The 18,555-nt window shown below is 45.7% G+C and overlaps 1 protein-coding gene across 1 annotated transcript; it reads right to left on the reverse strand.

Annotated features, from left to right (window-relative positions):
- Positions 1-248: 248 nt before the first annotated feature.
- SUMF2 (sulfatase modifying factor 2) lies at positions 249-18,510 on the reverse strand. The gene is made up of 9 exons (XM_057747814.1): positions 17,433-18,510; positions 15,708-15,864; positions 12,308-12,422; positions 11,814-11,858; positions 11,304-11,454; positions 10,482-10,537; positions 2,669-2,753; positions 2,344-2,488; positions 249-1,098 (listed from the first exon to the last, which is right to left on the reverse strand). The coding sequence occupies exons 1-9, from the start codon at positions 17,497-17,499 to the stop codon at positions 1,014-1,016; spliced, it is 906 nt and encodes a 301-aa protein (XP_057603797.1). The 5' UTR covers positions 17,500-18,510; the 3' UTR covers positions 249-1,013.
- Positions 18,511-18,555: the final 45 nt, after the last annotated feature.

An 18,555-nucleotide genomic window follows, 5' to 3' on the forward strand; every position in this document is an offset into this window, starting at 1 on the left:
CTTGGCCCTGGCCAGGACCCAGGAACTGCAGCCACTCTCCCCTCTTGGAGGCACCACGTGGTGGTCAGCGCCGTCGGAGCCAGGCCCGCAGAGTGGCGTCCAGCTTTGGTCCAGAACCGGGAGCCCCTGTCGCTCCACCGCCAGCTGTACCACCCTCTGCGCTTCTCCTCAGGGGAGGCCCAGAGTTACTGACACTCCATGCACTTGCTTTAGGGCCCCAGGGTGAGGATGCCAGAACAGTCTGAGAATTACAATCACAGGAGAGTTTACTGACCTCACAACGTCCAGTGACACCATGGGAGCAGGCTCTTCAATGGGGACATGTTCCTAGAGGCAGATGGTAGCCCTCTCATAGCAAACAATAGAAAGGGAAGCTCCTGCGCTTTGTCTCTGTGGAGTATGACTGATTCACTCTGGGACTCCCGTGGTGCAGTTTCGCCTGGCAAATCTGTTGTTCTCCTCGACCCTTGTAAGACTGACACTGTGCTTTAAAGAGCCCACAGGACTGCATTTCACACACAGTGGAAACTAGGTTCCCTCGGAGGTGCACGTCACCCCACCAATAAGGCAAATGAAGGAACCATTTTCTTTCTACAGCAACTTGCCGGGAAAATAAGGAGCCCTGGGGAAATTCTGTCCTGAGCAAACAATGTCACATCCTGGGGTCAGACAGGGAGAAAGGGGGAGGGAGCAGATTTAAAATTTTTTCACAAACTGCCCTTCAGAGCACTGTACCCCAACTCTTTTGAGCATCTGGCCCCTACAGGGTCAACATTGGACCTCTATAGGAAACATCCAGCTCCTGGCCACAATCAATAAGTTGGGTCCCTTCTCCAAGAGACAGCGGCACCCCTCCATGGAGGTCAGGGTCCTTTCCTGCCCTGGAGAGAGATGCCTGCCACAGAGGGTGGGGGAGGGGACGGAGGTCGTCTGAAGAGTTTGGGTGTGTTTGGAATGTGCCCAGGGGGTGCCACGAGTGCCACGGGGGACTCTTCTCGTCTCTGCATGGCCGCTCACAGCTCCCCAGGCGGTCGGCCTGCACTGGAAGCACAGCGGAAGCCTAGGTTGTCTGAGGCTGAATCTGGAGTGTTGCCCATCCTGCCGCCAGAGAAGGGGAGAGAACGGACATTTTTTGAGAAAGGGGCCCGGGGCCTTAGCCAGCTCTCCTGCTCCAGCGCCCAGGGCCTGCTGTGGCTCGGGGCACCCGAAGGCTGGGGAGGGCCTGGTCTGGAAAGGAACCTGGTGTGAGGGCAGGGCCTGAGGGTGCGCCATTCCTAGGGGAAAGGGGTAAGAAGGGACCTTGGGGACAGAGTGGAGGAAGTGAGGGTGGTTTTGAGAGACTGAACTGGAAGGCAGGAAAGGCCATGACTAATATCTTGGACTGTCGGTAGTTCAGAATAACTCAGCCGAAAAAATCCTGCTGGCAAGAAGGGAGAACATCACAGCACCAATCAGTACCTCGCACTTTCCAAAGAAGTTTCACATGTATTCCTTCATTTGCCATTTCCCTTACTGCTCTGAAAGGTGGGTTTTTTTCACCATCTCACAGACCCAGAATCAGATACTAGAAAGATTTAACTGTCTTGACCAAAGCCAACCACTGCTTCAGTAGCACAACGGCAAACCCAGTTTCCCGGTCCCCAGGCCAATACTCTGTTCTAAAGAAAAAAGTGAGGAAAATCCCGGGGCTTCAACGTATCAAAGAAACACCTGCACATTTGATACCCTGAGGCCACAGGCACTGTGGCCTCTCTACAGTCCTTACAGAATCCAGGAGTAGAAGGAGTTGCAGGGAGATTAACTAAAACAAATTTACAGATAAACAAAGTAGAAAGTCCTAGAAGGGGACTCGGGAGCCAGGACTCTACCATTCACCACTAACCAGCTGTGCCACCGCTAACCATCTGTGTGAAATGAGCAGGTTCCAGGACCTCCCGGAGCCTACTGTTCCTTGATTATAAAACAAAATGGTTGTAGACAACGATTTTTCATGTGCCCACTTGTTGAAAGAGCCAATATTTCCACGACCCCTGGCCATGACCTATCGATGTGGCCATTCCGCTTCCCTTCCTCTGCAAGCCCAGCTCTGAGGACAGAGGGGAAACCCATATAATTAAGATGCTGGACACAGAGTCTCCCTTGGTGCTGAGAGCTGGCAGGAAAAGGCACAAGTAGTCTTGGGCTCTTGCCTTTTCATAGCAAGCTCAGCTTCCTTCCTCCCTGTACCCACAACCCCTGGTGGAGGGAGAGGTGCAGAAGCAGCGCCCACTCCAGCTCCGGTGCCACCTGTGCTCTGGGAGACCAGGACCCGGACCCTCGGCCCCCAGTCACTAAGCCCCTCACCTGGTGGTGACCCGGGCCCGGTGATTGGCAGAGCCGTCAGCTGTGTCGATCCAGGACGCCCCCCGGAGGACGCGCATGTCCTGCTCGGCAGCCTGGTACGCGGACGCTGTCCACTCCCACACGTTGCCCACGAGGTCATAGAGCCCTGCGGCAGAGCGGCGGGTCCGGTCCAGGCTGGGGAGCGCCACCCCCGCCCCTCCTGGCCATCAACCGCCCTGGGGAGTGAAGGCTTCCCAGTGCTGCTTCTCTCCGCCTCCTCTATCAGGCAGGACCATCCCACCAACCGACCTGTGACCGCTGACGGCAACCCGAGGAGCAATCTTACCATAGCTGTTCTGTGGGGGGAAGGCCTTCACTGGGGAGACTCCGTGGAAGCCATCCTCAGCCTTGTCGCCCTTGGGGAACTTTCCCTGAGGGGGAGAAGTTGAGGCTAAAAGATTTGTCCCAAGGCAGCTGCTCCCACCTGTCCAGAGGAGTTTAAACCAAGGCCATCTTGCGGTATCCTCTGGGATAGGGGAAGGGCACGGCGCAGTGACCTAAGGTTCCCACCCTGAGCTCCGAAACCAGTTGCCTCATGTCCTCCACCACGACTGCTGGCTGGATCATGAAGGGTGTGTTGCCCCTGTGTCCACACCAACCCGTCCCACTCCCACTTTTTCCTCGACTTCCTCCCCATGTGCCTTGACAAGAAAGGCTCCGCCTCCCCTCCTCTGTGCCCTGCCCCCCCCACCTCCTCAGGAACCAAGATGCCCGTCCTGTGCTCCCCTGTACCATCGCTTCCCCTTCCACCACCGACAGGCTTAGCTCTCCCTCATCTGCCCTGACCCCGCCTTCCTCACCGCTCGTTCTTTACGGCCAGGATTCCGGAAAAAGTAACTGTATTTGCTAACGCAATCTGTTCAGCTCGCTCATCCTGCTTGTCATTAACACGCGTTCAGCTGCCCCCGCTCTGTGGCGGCTGCTCTTATGAAAGGGAAGAAGAAGGGGCTACAACTGACTCATCGAAGACTATGTGCTAGGGCTGCTGCGTCTGTGTCTTTTAATCCTGATAAGGTTGTGAGGCAAGTATTTTCTCCCTTTAAAAAGCGACCAATTGAGACTCAAAACAGTTAATTTATCAAAGATCCTATGGTGAATAAGTCAGATCTGACTTCTCGCAAAGCTCTGATCTCAAGATCATCTAAAAGGTCAGTCTACCCCGCAGGCCCTTTTCAAGGCTTCACCCTAAAACGCTGGTGCTGGTCTCCCGCTGCAGAGTCCCCCTGGGGGATGTCACTCTTGCCTATGGTGTATGCAGGTGACTCCAAACCACGTGCTCTGACCCAGACCTCTGTCCTAAACTCCACTCATACCTTCAACCTCTAACTGAGCATATCAATGACCCAGAGGCATCTGAAGCTAGGCTGATCCTAAACTGACGGAGTTCTATCCCCCTGACCCCCAAAGTGCATACTATCTAGTCTGGATGATGGTCGCACTGGCGCTTATTGCCCAAGCCTGGATTCATGCTTGAATCCTTCTCTTCCACTCCTCCGCATCTGGCTAAGTACCAAGCCCTGACTCTCCTCTGAGGCAGGTGTCTCCCACGTGGCTTCCTCTTTTTTTTTTTTAACTTTTAACTTGTTTATTTTTTACAATAAACTGCATATATTTAGAGTGTACAATTTGATATTCCAGTCTCCCAATTCGTTCCCCCCCCCCAATCCTCCCCGCTTTCCCCTTCGGTGTCCATATATTTGTTCTCTACATCTGTGTCTCTATTTCTGCCTTGCAAAGCGGTTGATTTGTACCATTTTTGTATAGTCCACATATATGTGTTGATATATAATATTTGTTTTTCTCTTTCTGACTCACTTCACTCTGTATGACAGTCTCTAGGTCCATCCATGTCTCTAGAAATGTCCCAGTTTCATTGCTTTCTACAGCTGAGTAATATTCCATTGTATGTATGTACCACATCTTCTTTATCCATTCATCTACTGACAGACATTTAGGTTGCTTCCATGTCTTGGCTATTGTAAATAGTGCTGAAATGAACACTGGAGTGCATGTGTCTTTTTGAATTATGGTGTTCTCTGGGTATGTGCCCAGCAGTGGGATTGCTGGGTCATATGGTAGTTCTATTTTTAGTTTTGCAAGGAACCTCCATACTGTTCTCCATAGTGGCTGTATCAATTTACATTCCCATCAGCAATGCAAGAGCGTTCCTTTTTCTCCACACCCTCTCCAGCATTTACTGTTTGTAGATTTTCTGATGATGCCCATTCTAACCGGTGTGAGGTGATACCTCATTGTCGTTTTGATTTGCATTTCTCTAATAATTAGTGATGTTGAGCAGCTTTTCATGTGTTTCTTGGCCATCTGTATGTCTTCTTTGGAGAAATGCCTATTTAGGTCTTCTGCCCATTTTTTGATTGGGTTATTTTTTTGATATTGAGCTGGATGAACTGTTTATATATTTTGGAGATTAATCCTTTGTCTGTTGATTCATTTGCAAATATTTTTTCCCATTCTGAGGGTTGTCTTTTCGTCTTGCTTATAGTTTCCTTTGCTGTGCAGAAGCTTTGAAGTTTCATTAGGTCCCACTTATTTATTTCTGTTTTTATTTCCATTATTCTAGGGGGTGGATCAGAAAAGATCTTGCTGTTATTTACGTCGAAGAGTGTTCTTGCTATGTTTTCCTCTAGGAGTTTTGTAGTGTCTGGCCTTACATTTAGGTCTTTAATCCATTTTGAGTTTATTTTTGTGTATGGTGTTAGGAAGTGTTCTAATTTCATTCTTTTACATGTAGCTGTCCAGTTTTCCCAGCACCACTTATTGAAGAGGCTGCCTTTTCTCCATTGTATATCCTTGCCTCTTTTGTCACAGATTAGTTGACCATAGTTTATCTCTGGGCTTTCTATCCTGTTCCATTGATCTATATTTCTGTTTTTGTGCCAGTACCATACTGTCTTGATCACTGTAGCCTTATAGTATAGCCTGACGTCAGGAAGCCTGATTCCCCCAACTCCATCTTTCCTTCTCAACAGTGCTTTGGCTATTTGGGGTCTTTTGCGTTTCCATACAAATCGTAAAATTTCTTGTTCTAGTTCTGTGAAAAATGCCGTTGGTAATTTGATGGGGATTGCATTGAATCTGTAAATTGCTTTGGGTAGTATAGTCATTTTCACAATGTTGATTCTTCCAATCCAAGAACATGGTATGTCCCTCCATCTGTTTGTGTCTTCTTTGATTTCTTTCATTAGTGTCTTATAGTTTTCTGAATACAGGTCTTTTACCTCCTTCGTTAGGTTTATTCCTAGGTATTTTACTCTTTTTGTTGCAACGGTGAATGGGACTGTTTCCTTAATTTCTCTTTCTGATCTTTCATTGTTGGTGTATAGAAATGCAAGAGATTTCTGTGTGTTAATTTTGTATCCTGCAACTTTACCAAATTCATTGATTAGCTCGAGTAGTTTTCTGGTGGCATCTTTCGGATTTTCTATGTTTAGTATCATGTCATCTGCAAACAGTGACAGTTTTACTTCCGCTTTTCCAATTTGGATTCATTTTATTTCATTTTCTTCTCTGATGGCTGAGGCAAGGACTTCCAAAACTATGTTGAACAGTAGTGGCAAGAGTGGACATCCTTGTCTTGTTCCTGATCTTACAGGGAATGCTTCCAGTTTTTCACCATTGAGAATGATGTTTGCTGTCAGTTTGTCATATATGGCCTTTATTATGTTGAGGTAGGTTCCCTCTATGCCCACTTCTGGAGAGTTTTTATCATAAATGGGTGTTGAATTTTGTCAAAAGCTTTTTCTGCATATATTGAGATGATCATGTGGTTTTTATCCTTCAGTTTGTTAATGTGTTGTATCACATTGATTGATTTGCATATATTGAAGAATCCTTGCATTCCAGGGATAAACCCCACTTGATCATGGTGTATGATCCTTTTAATGTGTTGTTGGATTCTGTTGGCTAGTATTTTGTTGAGGATTTTTGCATCTAAATTCATCAGTGATATTGGTCTGTAGTTTTCTTTTTTTGTAGTATCTTTGTCTGGTTTTGGTATCAGGGTGATGGTGGCTTCATAAAATGAGTTTGGGATTGTTCCTTCCTCTGCAATTTTTTGGAAGAGTTTGAGAAGGATAGGTGTTAGCTCTTCTCTAAATGTTTGATAAAATTCACCTGTGAAGCCATCTGGTCCTGGACTTTTATTTGTTGGGAGATTTTTAATCACAGTTTCAATTTCATTACTTGTGATTGGTCTGTTCATATTTTCTATGTCTTCCTGATTCAGTCTTGGAAGGTTATCCCTTTCTAAGAATCTGTCCATTTCATCCAGGTTGTCCATTTTATTGGCATATAGTTGCTTGTAGTAATCTCTTATGGTGCTTTTTATTTCTGCAGTGTCTGTTGTAACTTCTGTTTCATTTCTAATTTTATTGATTTGCGTCCTCTCCCTCTTTTTCTTGATGAGTCTTGCTAGAGGTTTATCAATTTTATTTATCTTCTCAAAGAACCAGCTTTTAGTTTTATTGATTTGTGCTATTGTTTTCTTTGTTTCTATTTCATTTATTTCTGCTCTGATGTTTATGATTTCTCTCCATCTACTAACGTGGGGTTTTGTTTGCTCTTCTTTTTCTAGTTTCTTTAGGTGTAAGGTTAGATTGTTTATTTGGGATGTTTCTTGTTTCTTGAGGTAGGATTGTATCGCTATAAACTTCCCTCTTAGAACTGCCTTTGCTGCATCCCATAGGTTTTGGATCGTTGTGTTTTCATTGTCATTTGTCTCTAGGTATTTTTTGATTTCCTCTTTGATTTCTTCGGTGATCTGCTGGTTATTTAGTAGTGTGTTGTTTAGCCTCCATGTGTTTGTGTGTTTTACAGTTTTTTTCCTGTAATTGATTTCTAATCTCATAGCATTGTGGCCAGAAAAGATGCTTGATACAATTTCATTTTTCTTGAATTTACCAAGGCTTGATTTATGACCCCAAATGGGATCTATCCTGGAGAATGTCCCATGCGCACTTGAGAAGAATGTGTAATCTGCTGTTTTGGGATGTAATGTTGTATAGATATCTATTAAATCCAGCTGATTTATTGTGTCATTTAAAGCTGGTGTTTCCTTATTAATTTTCTGTCTGGATGATCTGTCCATTGGTGTAAGTGGGGTGTTAAAGTCCCCCACTATGATTGTGTTACTGTCGATTTCCTCTTTCATAGTTGTTAGCATTTGCCTTATGTATTGAGGTGCTCCTATACTGGGTGCAGATATACTTATAATTGTTATCTCTTCTTCTTGGATGGATCCCTCAATCTTTATGTAGTGTCCTTTCTTGTCTCTTGTAACAGTTTTGATTTTAAAGGCTATTTTATCTGATATGAGTATTGTTACTCCAGCTTTCTTTTGATTTCCATTTGCATGGAATATCTTTTTCCATCCCCTCACTTTCAGGCTGTATGTGTCCCTAGGTCTGAAGTGGGTCTCTTGTAGACAGAATATATATGGGTCTTGTTTTTGTATCCATTCAGCCAGTCTGTGTCTTTTGGTTGGTGCATTTAGTCCATTTACATTCAAGGTGATTATTGATATGTATGCTCCTATTACCATTTTCTTAATTGTTTTGGGTTTGTTTTTGTAGGTCCTTTTCTTCTCTTATGTTTCCCGCTTAGAGAAGTTCCTTTAGCATGTGTTGTAAGGCTGGTTTGGTGGTGCTGAATTCTCTTAGCTGTTGCTTGTCTGTAAAGCTTTTGATTTCTCCATCGAATCTGAATGAGATCCTTGCTGGGTAGAGTATTGTTGGTTGTAGGTTCTTCCCTTTCATCACTTTAAATATATCGTGCCACTCCCTTCTGGCTTGTAGAGTTTCTGCTGAGAAATCAGCTGTTAACCTGATGGGAGGTCCCTTGTATGTTATTTGTCGTTTTTCCCTTGTTGTTTTCAATAACTTTTCTCTGTCTTTAATTTTTGTCAATTTGACTACTATATGTCTTGGCGTGTTTCTCCTTGGGTTTATCCTGCCTGGGACTCTCTGCGCTTCCTGGACTTGGGGAGCTATTTCCTTTCCCATGTTAGGGAATTTTTCAACTAGAATCTCTTCCAGTATTTTCTCAGGTCCTTTCTCTCTCTCTTCTCCTTCTGGGACCCCTATAATGCGAATGTTGGTGAGTTTAACATTGTCCCAGAGGTCTCTTAGGCTGTCTTCAGTTCTTTTCATTCTTTTTTATTTTTTTCCGCATCAGTGATTATCACCATTCTATCTTCCAGGTCACTTATTCGTCCTTCTGCCTCAGTTAATCTGCTATTGGTTCCTTCCAGTGTATTTTTCATTTCAGTTATTGTGTTGCATATCTCTGTTTGTTTGTTCTTTAATTCTTCTAGGTCTTTGGTAAACTTTTCTTGCAACTTTTCGATCTTTGCATCCAATCTCTTTCCAAAGTCCTGGATCATCTTCACCATCATTATTCTGAATTCTTTTTCCGGAATAGTGCCTATCTCCTCTTCATTTAGTTGTTTTTCTGGTGTTTTATCTTGTCCCTTCATCTGGTACAAAGTCTTTTGCCTTTTCATTTTCTGTGTCTTTCTGTGGCTGTGATTTTCAGTTCCACAAGATGAAATACTGCTGATACTGCTTGATTCTGCTGTCTGCCCTCTTGTGGAGGAAGCTGTCTAGGAGGCTTGTGGATGCTTCCTGATGGGAGGGACTGATGGTGGGTTGGGCTGGGTGGGCGGAGCTCAGTAAAACTTTAATCTGATTTGGTGGGTGGAGCTCAGTGACACTTTAATCTGTTTGTCTGCTAATGGGTGGGGCTGTGTTCCCACCCTGGTGGTCCTTTGGCCTGAGGCAACCCAGCCCTGGAGCTTACAGGCTCTTTGGTGGAGCTAATGGTGGACTCTGGAAGGGCTCACACCAATGAGCACTTCTCAGAACCTCTGCTGCCAGTGCCCCCGTCTCTTCGGTGAGCCACAGCTGCCCCCCACCTCTGCAGGCAACCCTCCAACACCAGCAGGTAGGTCTAGTTCAGTCTCCTATGGGGTCACTGCTCCTTCCCCCTGGGTCCTGGTGAGCACACTTTTTTGTGTTCCCTCCAAGACTGGAGTCTCCGTTTCCCCCAGTCCTGTGTAGGTCCTGCAATCAAATCCCGCTGGCTTTCAAAGTCTGATTTTCTGGGGATTCCTCCTCCTGTTGCTGGACCGCCAGGTTAGAAAGCCTGATGTGGGGCTCAGAACCCTCAGGACTTCTGCAGTATAACTGCTCTCCAGTTTGTGAGTCACCCATCCAGCACTTATGCAATTTGATTTTAAGGCGATTGCGCCCCTCCTACTGTCTCATTGCGGTTTCTCCTTTGTCTCTGGATGTGTGGTAGTTTTTTTTGGTGAGTTCCAGTGTCTTTCTGTAGATGGCTGTTCAGCAGTTAGTTGTAATTCCAGTGCTCTTGCAAGAGGGAGTGAGCGCACATCCTCCTACTCTGCCATCTTGATTCTTCCCCCACGTGGCTTCTTCTTGATCTCACTTCCACTTCACTGATGTGTTCACAATCCCCTGGACCACTGCTGCAGCCTCGAGTTCAGAGATCTCCTGCAGCTCTACTTCATTTGGTCCCTCGTGAATTTTCAACAATCAGCATCCCCCCACATCAAAATGATGCTGTTGCTCTCCTGTTTCAAAAGCTCTGTCGGCTCCCCAATGCCCGGAGGGTAAAAACTAAAACCACATCTTGGCACACCTGGTCCTTCACAACCTGCCTCCAATCCACTGCCGACTTCCTCTCCTATGCCTCCCGTGTTCCTGTGCACTAGGCTCTCTGAGTTTGTTCTGAACAGCACCCTTTCCTAATCCACTGCTGACATGCATGTTGTTTCCTCCACTTTTCTCTTGGCAAACTCCAGTCTAACCAGCTCAAATGGCACGTTCACTGTGAAGTCACACCCCGCTCTCCCAGACAGTGATGCCCTCCCGGGCACACGCTGCACATCTTCACTATGCAGCCCCACCAGGCTGTCGTTCTGCCCTTTAGCCCTTTACCAGTCTTCAGTTCCGTTAGAACACGAAACCTTCCGAGTCCCACAGCCTAACACAGTATCTAGCCCGAAGCAGGTCTCAATCAACACTCTGAGAAGGGACAGGAGGGAGGAATGTGTCTCTTACCTGCCACAGGTTGGTGCGGTTTGGCTGGAACTCGTTTCCCCAGGGGTAAACCTGACCTGCCAGGAGGGCAAGGAGACAGTGGAGGAGGGAGAGGTGAGGAGTTGGGGAAGAAGGGAGAAACAGAGAGGGAGGGAAGTGAAAGGAAGTGAGGAGGTGATGAGAAGAGTAAGAGTACTTACTGTTACTTCTCATGCCCCTCCCTTCCACTCACAGTATTGCACTCAGAGCCCCTGGCTTCTGATTTGCTCCAGGATAGGACAATTCTAGGTGTGGTTCTGACCAATGCCATTCTGCAAAGTATCTGATACCAGCTCATGCTGGGTTAAGTACAGAAATTGAGAGTAAGCTTTGAGAAACTTGTTCATTGGACTTGGCTTGGATAAATGAACAGAGATGTTGCATATGGGAAACTGCTATTCCACTCTAAATTTCTGTTTTGCTAAGACTGCAAAATGACAAAGTTATGAGCAAATAGCAATGTTATATTAATCCCTATACAGCTATGCAAAAGGTATACAGTGTAGGTAATACACTTTTTCTGATCATACTCATTGAAATGGAACATGTCTGGAACTGAATCTCCAATGAGAAAAAAAAAGTATGTTTTTTTCATTCCATTTTCCAGTTATTAATTTTTATGCTATTTTATGGAAGTATTGGTCTGAAATAGATTAGAAATAACACCACCACCAACTGCTCCATCACCACACAGTGTAAGCAGCACTGCTTGAGGGAGCACAAGCCCGTCCCACCCTTTAAAGCCCCCCATGAAGGCAGGAAGGGGAGAACGAATAAAGGGAAATTGCCTTGGCATCTCTATACCCTTCAAGCCCCCTCGGGCAGCAAACTCCCACTCTTCCTCAGTGGGCAGCCGTTTCCCCCGCCAAGCACAGTAGGCATGGGCATCGTTCCAGCTCACGTGTACCACTGGGAGCTCCAGTTTCTCTCGGATGCCAGAGCCGGGACCTGCAGGCTGATAGCCAGGATGAAGTGAGACAAGCTGCTGCGAGCTCGTGGAAGGCTGAGGAAGGCTAGCCTTAGGGTGCCTGAGTTCAGCCTTTATCACTAAATGGAGCAAGGAAGTGGGCAGAGAGAGCCTGGTGAGTGAGGAGAGGTCCAGAGTCAGAAAGAAGGACTAAATATGAGACAAAAGGGAGAAATGGGATGGGCTGGGGTAAAAGGATTAGGGCAGAGGAAACAGGGGGCTTGGCTGCTTCCCTGAAATTTCTCTGTCATCCTCAGCATTCTAGATGGTAAGGGGTCTAGGGAAGCCAGGCCTACAGAGTAAGAGTCAGCAGGGATAGAAAACAAGGCAGAGGAGCCAACCCTTACCTGCCTCCAGAATGCCCTTTCCACTGGAAGCCACCAGAGAAGAGCCTGCAAAAGAGAAGGAGCAAGATTACAAGATGCTCTGACCGAGCAAGGGCACCTTCCTGACTGACATCCAGGAGGTAGAGCAGAGACTTCAGGCTGAGACGCAGGGGGTCCAAGTGAGGCTGTGTCCAGAATCTTTCAAGTGTGACATCTCACCACCCATATTAGAGGGAGGCGTCTCAGGAGGTTCTCTTGCTGGTCCAGGGAGTATCTTGAACCCTGTGTGTATCTGCATCTTTACAGAGTCTCTCTATATAGAAACCAGCATAGGGTGAACTTCCTGGGAGTGTGTTGTTCACCTGACTCTTCCAGGGTGGGTCTCTCTTGCTTCCTCCCTGCCTCCTGTTCTCAGGTTTGATTCTCTACTGTGGCCCAGGTAACCTCAGATCTCACAGGATTCTCCGTCCAGGTCCTGCCCCCATCCCGTCAGCTGCAAACCCAGGTTCTCTTACCTGCATTTTCTGCGTTGCTTTGTGTCTAACCTCATCGGAGACCAGGTCCTCGAAGACAAAGCTCCACCCGAACACCTCAGCCTCTGTCTGGTACTTTTTCTCCCTGACAAAATCCCTGTAAGGAGATATTTCATATAGTTCAGCTGGTAGGGTTCTGTGCTCCACCCTCACCCTCTCCTGCTCCAGAAAACCTCATATACCCTCATCCTGTTAGTCACACATCACAGAATTTTCAAGAACTACAAGGAATTAACCTGAGAGCCTGTGCAGATTTTTCTTTTAAAATCTTGTTGCTGTGTGTGCAGTTCACAAACAGGAGAATTCACTCTTTCTGGTGTATAGTTTTGTGAATTTGACAAAGCACGCAGTCACCATCACAATCAAGATGCAGAGCAGTTCCATCAACAACCCCCCACCCCCAAATTCCCCATTGCTTCTGTGACCACTGATCTGTTTTTTGCCTCTATACTTTTTACCTTTCCCAGAATATAAATTCACATAAGTTGAATGATACAGTAGTATTTGGGGTCTGGCTTCTTTCACTTAGCATAGTGATTCCAAGATTCATCCATGCTGTTGCCCGTATCAGTAGTCTGTTCCTTCCCCCCTGCCCCCACCCGATTTGTTCCTTTCCATTGCTGCGTAGTGTTTTGTTGGACGGATGAACCACGTTTTGTTTATCCGTTCACCAGTTGCAGGTCACCTGGGTTGTCTCCAGTGTCTGCAAATAATAAATAAAGCTGCTGAGAAGAGTCAAGGGTGGGGAAGGGTCTCTCTCCTGAAAGGTCTTTGTCACATCCCTAACCTCACAACAATCAGGCGAGGGAGGCAGAAAAGGGGTTATTATCTTCCTTTAACAGATGAGAGAAATTGAGTCAAACAAAAATGACTCGCTGAGATTTTAGGATGGCTTTTCATATAGTCTGGGATGGCTGAGCAAATTTCAGCAAGCCAATTTCCAGGGTAAGATGGGTTGTTTTCATTGAGCTAAGAGTACTCTGTCTGTGCCAGCCCTCTGATACGAGAAGACACTGTTCACCCACCAAAGGGGCATTGAGAATGAGGAGGAGGGGAGGAGATTTGATAGCAACAGCTATTAACCGACCTCTGACCATCTGAACGGTTTGAGACTCTTTTACCAGAGAGGCAAAGACAGATTATGGGTTCTAAGCAAAGTTTAGGGGCTTGCTGGAGGTGACGTTATATTTCCATCATATAAAAGGTCATAATTTGAAATATAAAAGAATACATCTGGGGCTTCCCTGGTGGCACAGTGATTAAGAATCCACCTGCCAATGCAGGGGACACTGGTTCGATCCCTGGGCCGGGAAGATCCTACATGCCGTGGAGCAACTAAGCCTGTGTGCCACAACCACTGAGCCTGTGCTCTAGGGCCTGTGAGCCACAACTACTGAGCCCGCGCACATAGATCCCGTGCTCCACAAGAGAAGCCACCGCAGTGAGAAACGTGCGCACTGCAATGAAGAGTAGCCCCACTCGCCACAACTAGAGAAAGCCCGTGTGCAGCAACAAAGACCCAATGCAGCCCAAAATAAAATAAATAAATAATAAAAAAACTTTTAAAAAAATATAAAGATACAAAAATGCATCTCACACTAGGGACGTATACTGTTAAAAAAAAAGGATACATCTATCTAGCAAACTTTCTGGTTGTCATGATGTGGTACAAGCCTGATCAGAAGTGATTTCTCCTTTGATTTTAATAACTTTCCTATTTAAAAATATTTTTTAAAAGCACATATAACATTATATTATAGAAAAACAAGGAAATATAAGTAGGTAAAAAGAAAAAAACTAAAATCATCCATTATCACACCAACTAAGATATACCTGTCCATATTCTCTCTGCCTTTACCCCACAACCAAAGATTTTTAAATCACTTTCAGAAGGTGCTTCCTATAATTATTTTCACTTGGAAGTCACAAAAACATGAGCAGAATCCATCACCTAATGCAGTGTTGCAACTTCCAGTTCTTTTTCAATGCATATACATTCTAAACACACCGTTTTAAAAAATGGGATCATACTCTATTTAGTATTTTGTAATCTACTTTCCTCACTTAACACTTCCTATCTCTTTTTTTAAATTAATTAATTATTTATTTATTGGCTGCATTAGGTCTTTTGTTATTGCACACAGGCTTTCTCTAGTTGTGGTGAGCAGGGGCTACTCTTCATTGTGGTGTGTGGGCTCCTCATTGCGGTGGCTTCTCTTCTTGTGGAGCACAGGCTCTAGGCACATGGGCTTCAGTAGTTGCAGCACACAGTCTCAGTCTCAACAGTTGTGGCTCACGGGATCTAGAGCGCAGGCTCAATAGTTGTGGCTCATGGGCTTAGTTGCTCTGTGGCATGTGGGATCTTCTTGGAGCTGGGCTTGAATCCGTGTCCCCTGCATTGGCAGGTGGATTCTTAACCACTGCGCCACCTAGGAAGTCCCCTTATCTCTTTCTGACAACAGGATTTTTAAGTGCTGCTAAGTCTTCTGCTATACTTCTGCTATACAATACACTTAAGTGATCCTTAAATTGTTAACATTTGTTTACAGTGTCATCTTTTAAAAAATGATTAATTAATTGGCTGCATTGGGTCTTCCTTGCTATGTGTGGGCTTTCTCTCTTTGCGGCAAGTGGGGGCCACTCTTCTTTTAGGTGAGTGGGCTTCTCTTGTTGCAGAGCACAGGTCTAGGCATGCAGACTTCAGCAGTTGTGGCATGTGGGCTCAGTAGTTGTGGCTCATGGGCTCTAAAGCACAGGCTCAGTAGTTATGGCACACGGGCTTAGTTGCTCTGCAGCATGTGGGATCTTCCCAAACCAGGGCTCGAACTACTGAGCCCACGTGCTGCAACTACTGAAGCCCACATGCCTAGAGCTTGTGCTCTGCAACAAGAGAAGCCACTGCAAATGAGAAGCCTGCACACCACAATGAAAAGTAGCTCCTGTTCGCCACAACTACAGAAAGCCTGAGCGCAGCAACGAAGACCCAACACAGCCAAGAAAAAAAAAAAAAAAAGACAGAGAGAGAGACAGAGAGGGAATTTAAGGGACTCTCAGCTAGTAAGACCCTTCTTCCACTTCCTTCTCCCCTGTTGCAGAGGTTTCTCTTGAGTCTGATTTCTGCCCACATTTCTCAGTGCTATGCCCAGTGCACTGGACAATCCACTGGCTAAAGAGTCAGGGGATGTGAGTTCCAGGGCCAGCTCTGCCACTAACGCAAAGTGAGGTAAACCTCTTTGGACTTCAGATTCTTCATCTTAAAAACGTAGATAACACTTATCTCGCTGTACCACTGCAAAGATATGTGATTGTGAACAAGCTCATCTCCTTTTAAATATTATGGAGATTATTGCCTTTGCTTCTGCTGGAAGAACACTGGATGTACCTGAAGTCTTTGTTGGTGACAGGAAATATGTCGATGGCAAAGGGTTTTACTGTCACCTCCCGGACAGGTCCTTCACCATCTCTGCCATCTGGTGAATTTGTTCCCATCTGGAATCTCCCACCTGGTAGCTGGACCATGTTGGTCATCTGCCCATTCCCTGCAGAGAAAAAAGAGAGTCGGACATGTTATATAAAACAAGTAGCAATATTTGAATCATATGTATGACTCATAATGCTATAATGAAAAAGAATGGAGGCTTAAAAAATTTGGCTTTAAATTCTTGTTGTCACTTAATTTGCTGGGTGACCTTGGGCAAATTATAGTCTGGATTTCAGTTTCTTCATCTATAAAATGGGAATAATATATAACTAACTCAAATGTATGGCTGTATTGAAATGTGTGAAATGTTTAGCACATAGTTGGTTTCCAACAAATGTTTATTTCCTTTCCTTACCTCTCTTATTTTTCTACACAACAATCTTTTGTCCCAGCAAGATAAATCTAGACACTAAACCCTGAAATATATCTATCAACTTTCTACCCATACTTCTGCTCAAGTTTCTCTACCTCTTGCTCTTCACTTGTTTGAACTCTTATCAATTCCTAATGATTTTCACCATCATATATGCTCCAGAAAGAAAGGAACTACATGTATTTTGCCAGTGTATGCTCGGCACCCAGCACAAGTGCACAGTAATTATCATCATATGACTGGATGAACTCCTTTATACTTGCTGTTTGAAAACCTCCAAAAATCAGAATTAAAAGGATCTTTATTTCAACTCCCTCATTTGACAGGAGGAAACCAAGACCTAAAAGGGAAAATGACTTAAAGAGCTAGTTAACAGGAGAGACCCAGGTCTCCTTACTTCCAGGTCAGTGCTATTTCCAAAAGGGCACACTTTTCTGGTTTGATGTACTACTTTGTTATGTTTCTACCTAATAATGTCTAAATATCGTAAGTTCCCTAAAGGCAGAGTCCACATCTTTTCATGTTCCACACGATCCTATCTTTGGCCCTTTTCTCATTCTGACACACTCACACTGATGATTTCATCCACTTCAGTGGGGGTGGGGGTTGGAATAGAGAAAGCAGGAAATTCTCAGATTAAAACAGAATTAAGAAACAACACACAATAGCAGAATATCAGTTTTATTTTGACACTAATTCAACAAGTAAACTATAAATTAAAAACACTGTACATGCATTTGAACACTAACTGGATGTTTAATGCTAGGAAGGAGCACTGTTAATTTTTTAGGTGGGAAAGTGACACTTGTTTTTCCTGTGACTTCTTGTCCTTTTGGTTATTCAAGCCATTTAGGAATAAAACTGTATCGTGCTTCGATTCACTCCAAAATGAATCTCCCAGGAAAGGCGGAAAGCGGGAGGGGTCCCAAAGAGCAAGATTAAAGCCATAAAATTGGTAACTGTTTAAACTGGACAACGGGTACGTGCGGGCCGGGAGAGGCTCGTTTTATTTATTTATTTTTTTTAACGTTCGAAAGATTCCAGAATAATAAGTTAAGAGTAAAAAAGAAGTGAGATACACCTCGCCAAATTGGCCGCCTCTGGGAAGCACCTCCGGCCGCTGCAAGCCCGTGCAGGACGCGGGCAGACGGGCCACCGTCTCTGTCCCCGCCAGGGCCGAGCGCCCCATGCCTTTCCTCATGCCTCCAGGGACAAATGGCGCCAGAAGCAGCCGGGCAGGCCAGCACACTGACCTAGTTCGAGCCATGGGCCGGAAAGGAGCGATAGCAGAGTCAGCAACGGCGACAGCAAGGTGCCCATGCCGAGAACACGAACCCGGGAGCGTCACGAGCAGGAAGCGCGCCACCGTGCGGCTCTGCTGCGCACGCGCCCCGCACGCATCACGTCGGCCGCCGTCCCCTACGCGCGCGTGCGCAAAGCTCCCGTAAGCGGCCCGGGCGGCGGGTGGGGCCGGGGTTTCAAGATTTGCCGGCCCACTCAGGGTTAGGGTCGAGACCCCGCCCCTCCAGAAGGCGCTTCATTTGCTTGTGGACATTTGGTGGGACAGATTCCCTTCCCCTTTATATTCAGATTCCTTTCGTGCCCTGGGATACCATCGCAATATCACAGCAAAGATTTCAACTTATTTATCGCCCTCACTGTAGGCAACTGCCTGGTCCTCCAAGCACAAAGCTTAGCAACAGACAATTTGACTTTCAAGGGTTTCAGGTACTCCTACTGTATTTTGTGGAAGCATGTAGGAGAGAACAATAATTTGGGTGAGAAAGATTACAATACGGTTGCGAAGGGGTATAAGTGTAAGCAAAGGTTCTGAGGTGTGAACAGTCTCGTCTGAAAATCTCTTCTCTCACCTAGTCCTTAGTCACCACACCTTTAGCCATGTTTTTAACTTCTACCTTTTCTAGCTTGCTGCTTTAGACTTGCAGCTTTCAACTTCCTTGCCTCTAGTTCCATCTTTCTACTCACTACAATTTCTGGAAAGGATTTAATTCAGCAAAACTGCTTCAAAAGCATGAAAAGTCCAATTTATCCAAGGTTTTTTTTTCCTGAAAAGCAGCGGTCCCTAAACTTTTTGCCACCAGGGACCGGATTGGTGGACGATTTTTCCCTGGGGAGGGCGGGGACACGGGTGGTGAGGAAATGGTTCAGGTGGTAATTTGAGCCCATGCTGTGCGGAGCAGTTCCTTACCAGTCTGACCATTACCAGTCTGCGGCCTAGGGGCTGGTGACCCCTGCTCAAAAGAATTTATACTAAAGAAACAGGAATGCTTTCAAAACCTTAAGTTACTAAAGTCTTATTTTAACTAGCCTAAAAATTTAAAACTTAAATGCTTAATGACAGGGAACTACTGGAGA

Source organism: Hippopotamus amphibius, chromosome 9, assembly GCF_030028045.1.
Source record: "Hippopotamus amphibius kiboko isolate mHipAmp2 chromosome 9, mHipAmp2.hap2, whole genome shotgun sequence".
Taxonomy (NCBI): domain Eukaryota; kingdom Metazoa; phylum Chordata; class Mammalia; order Artiodactyla; family Hippopotamidae; genus Hippopotamus; species Hippopotamus amphibius.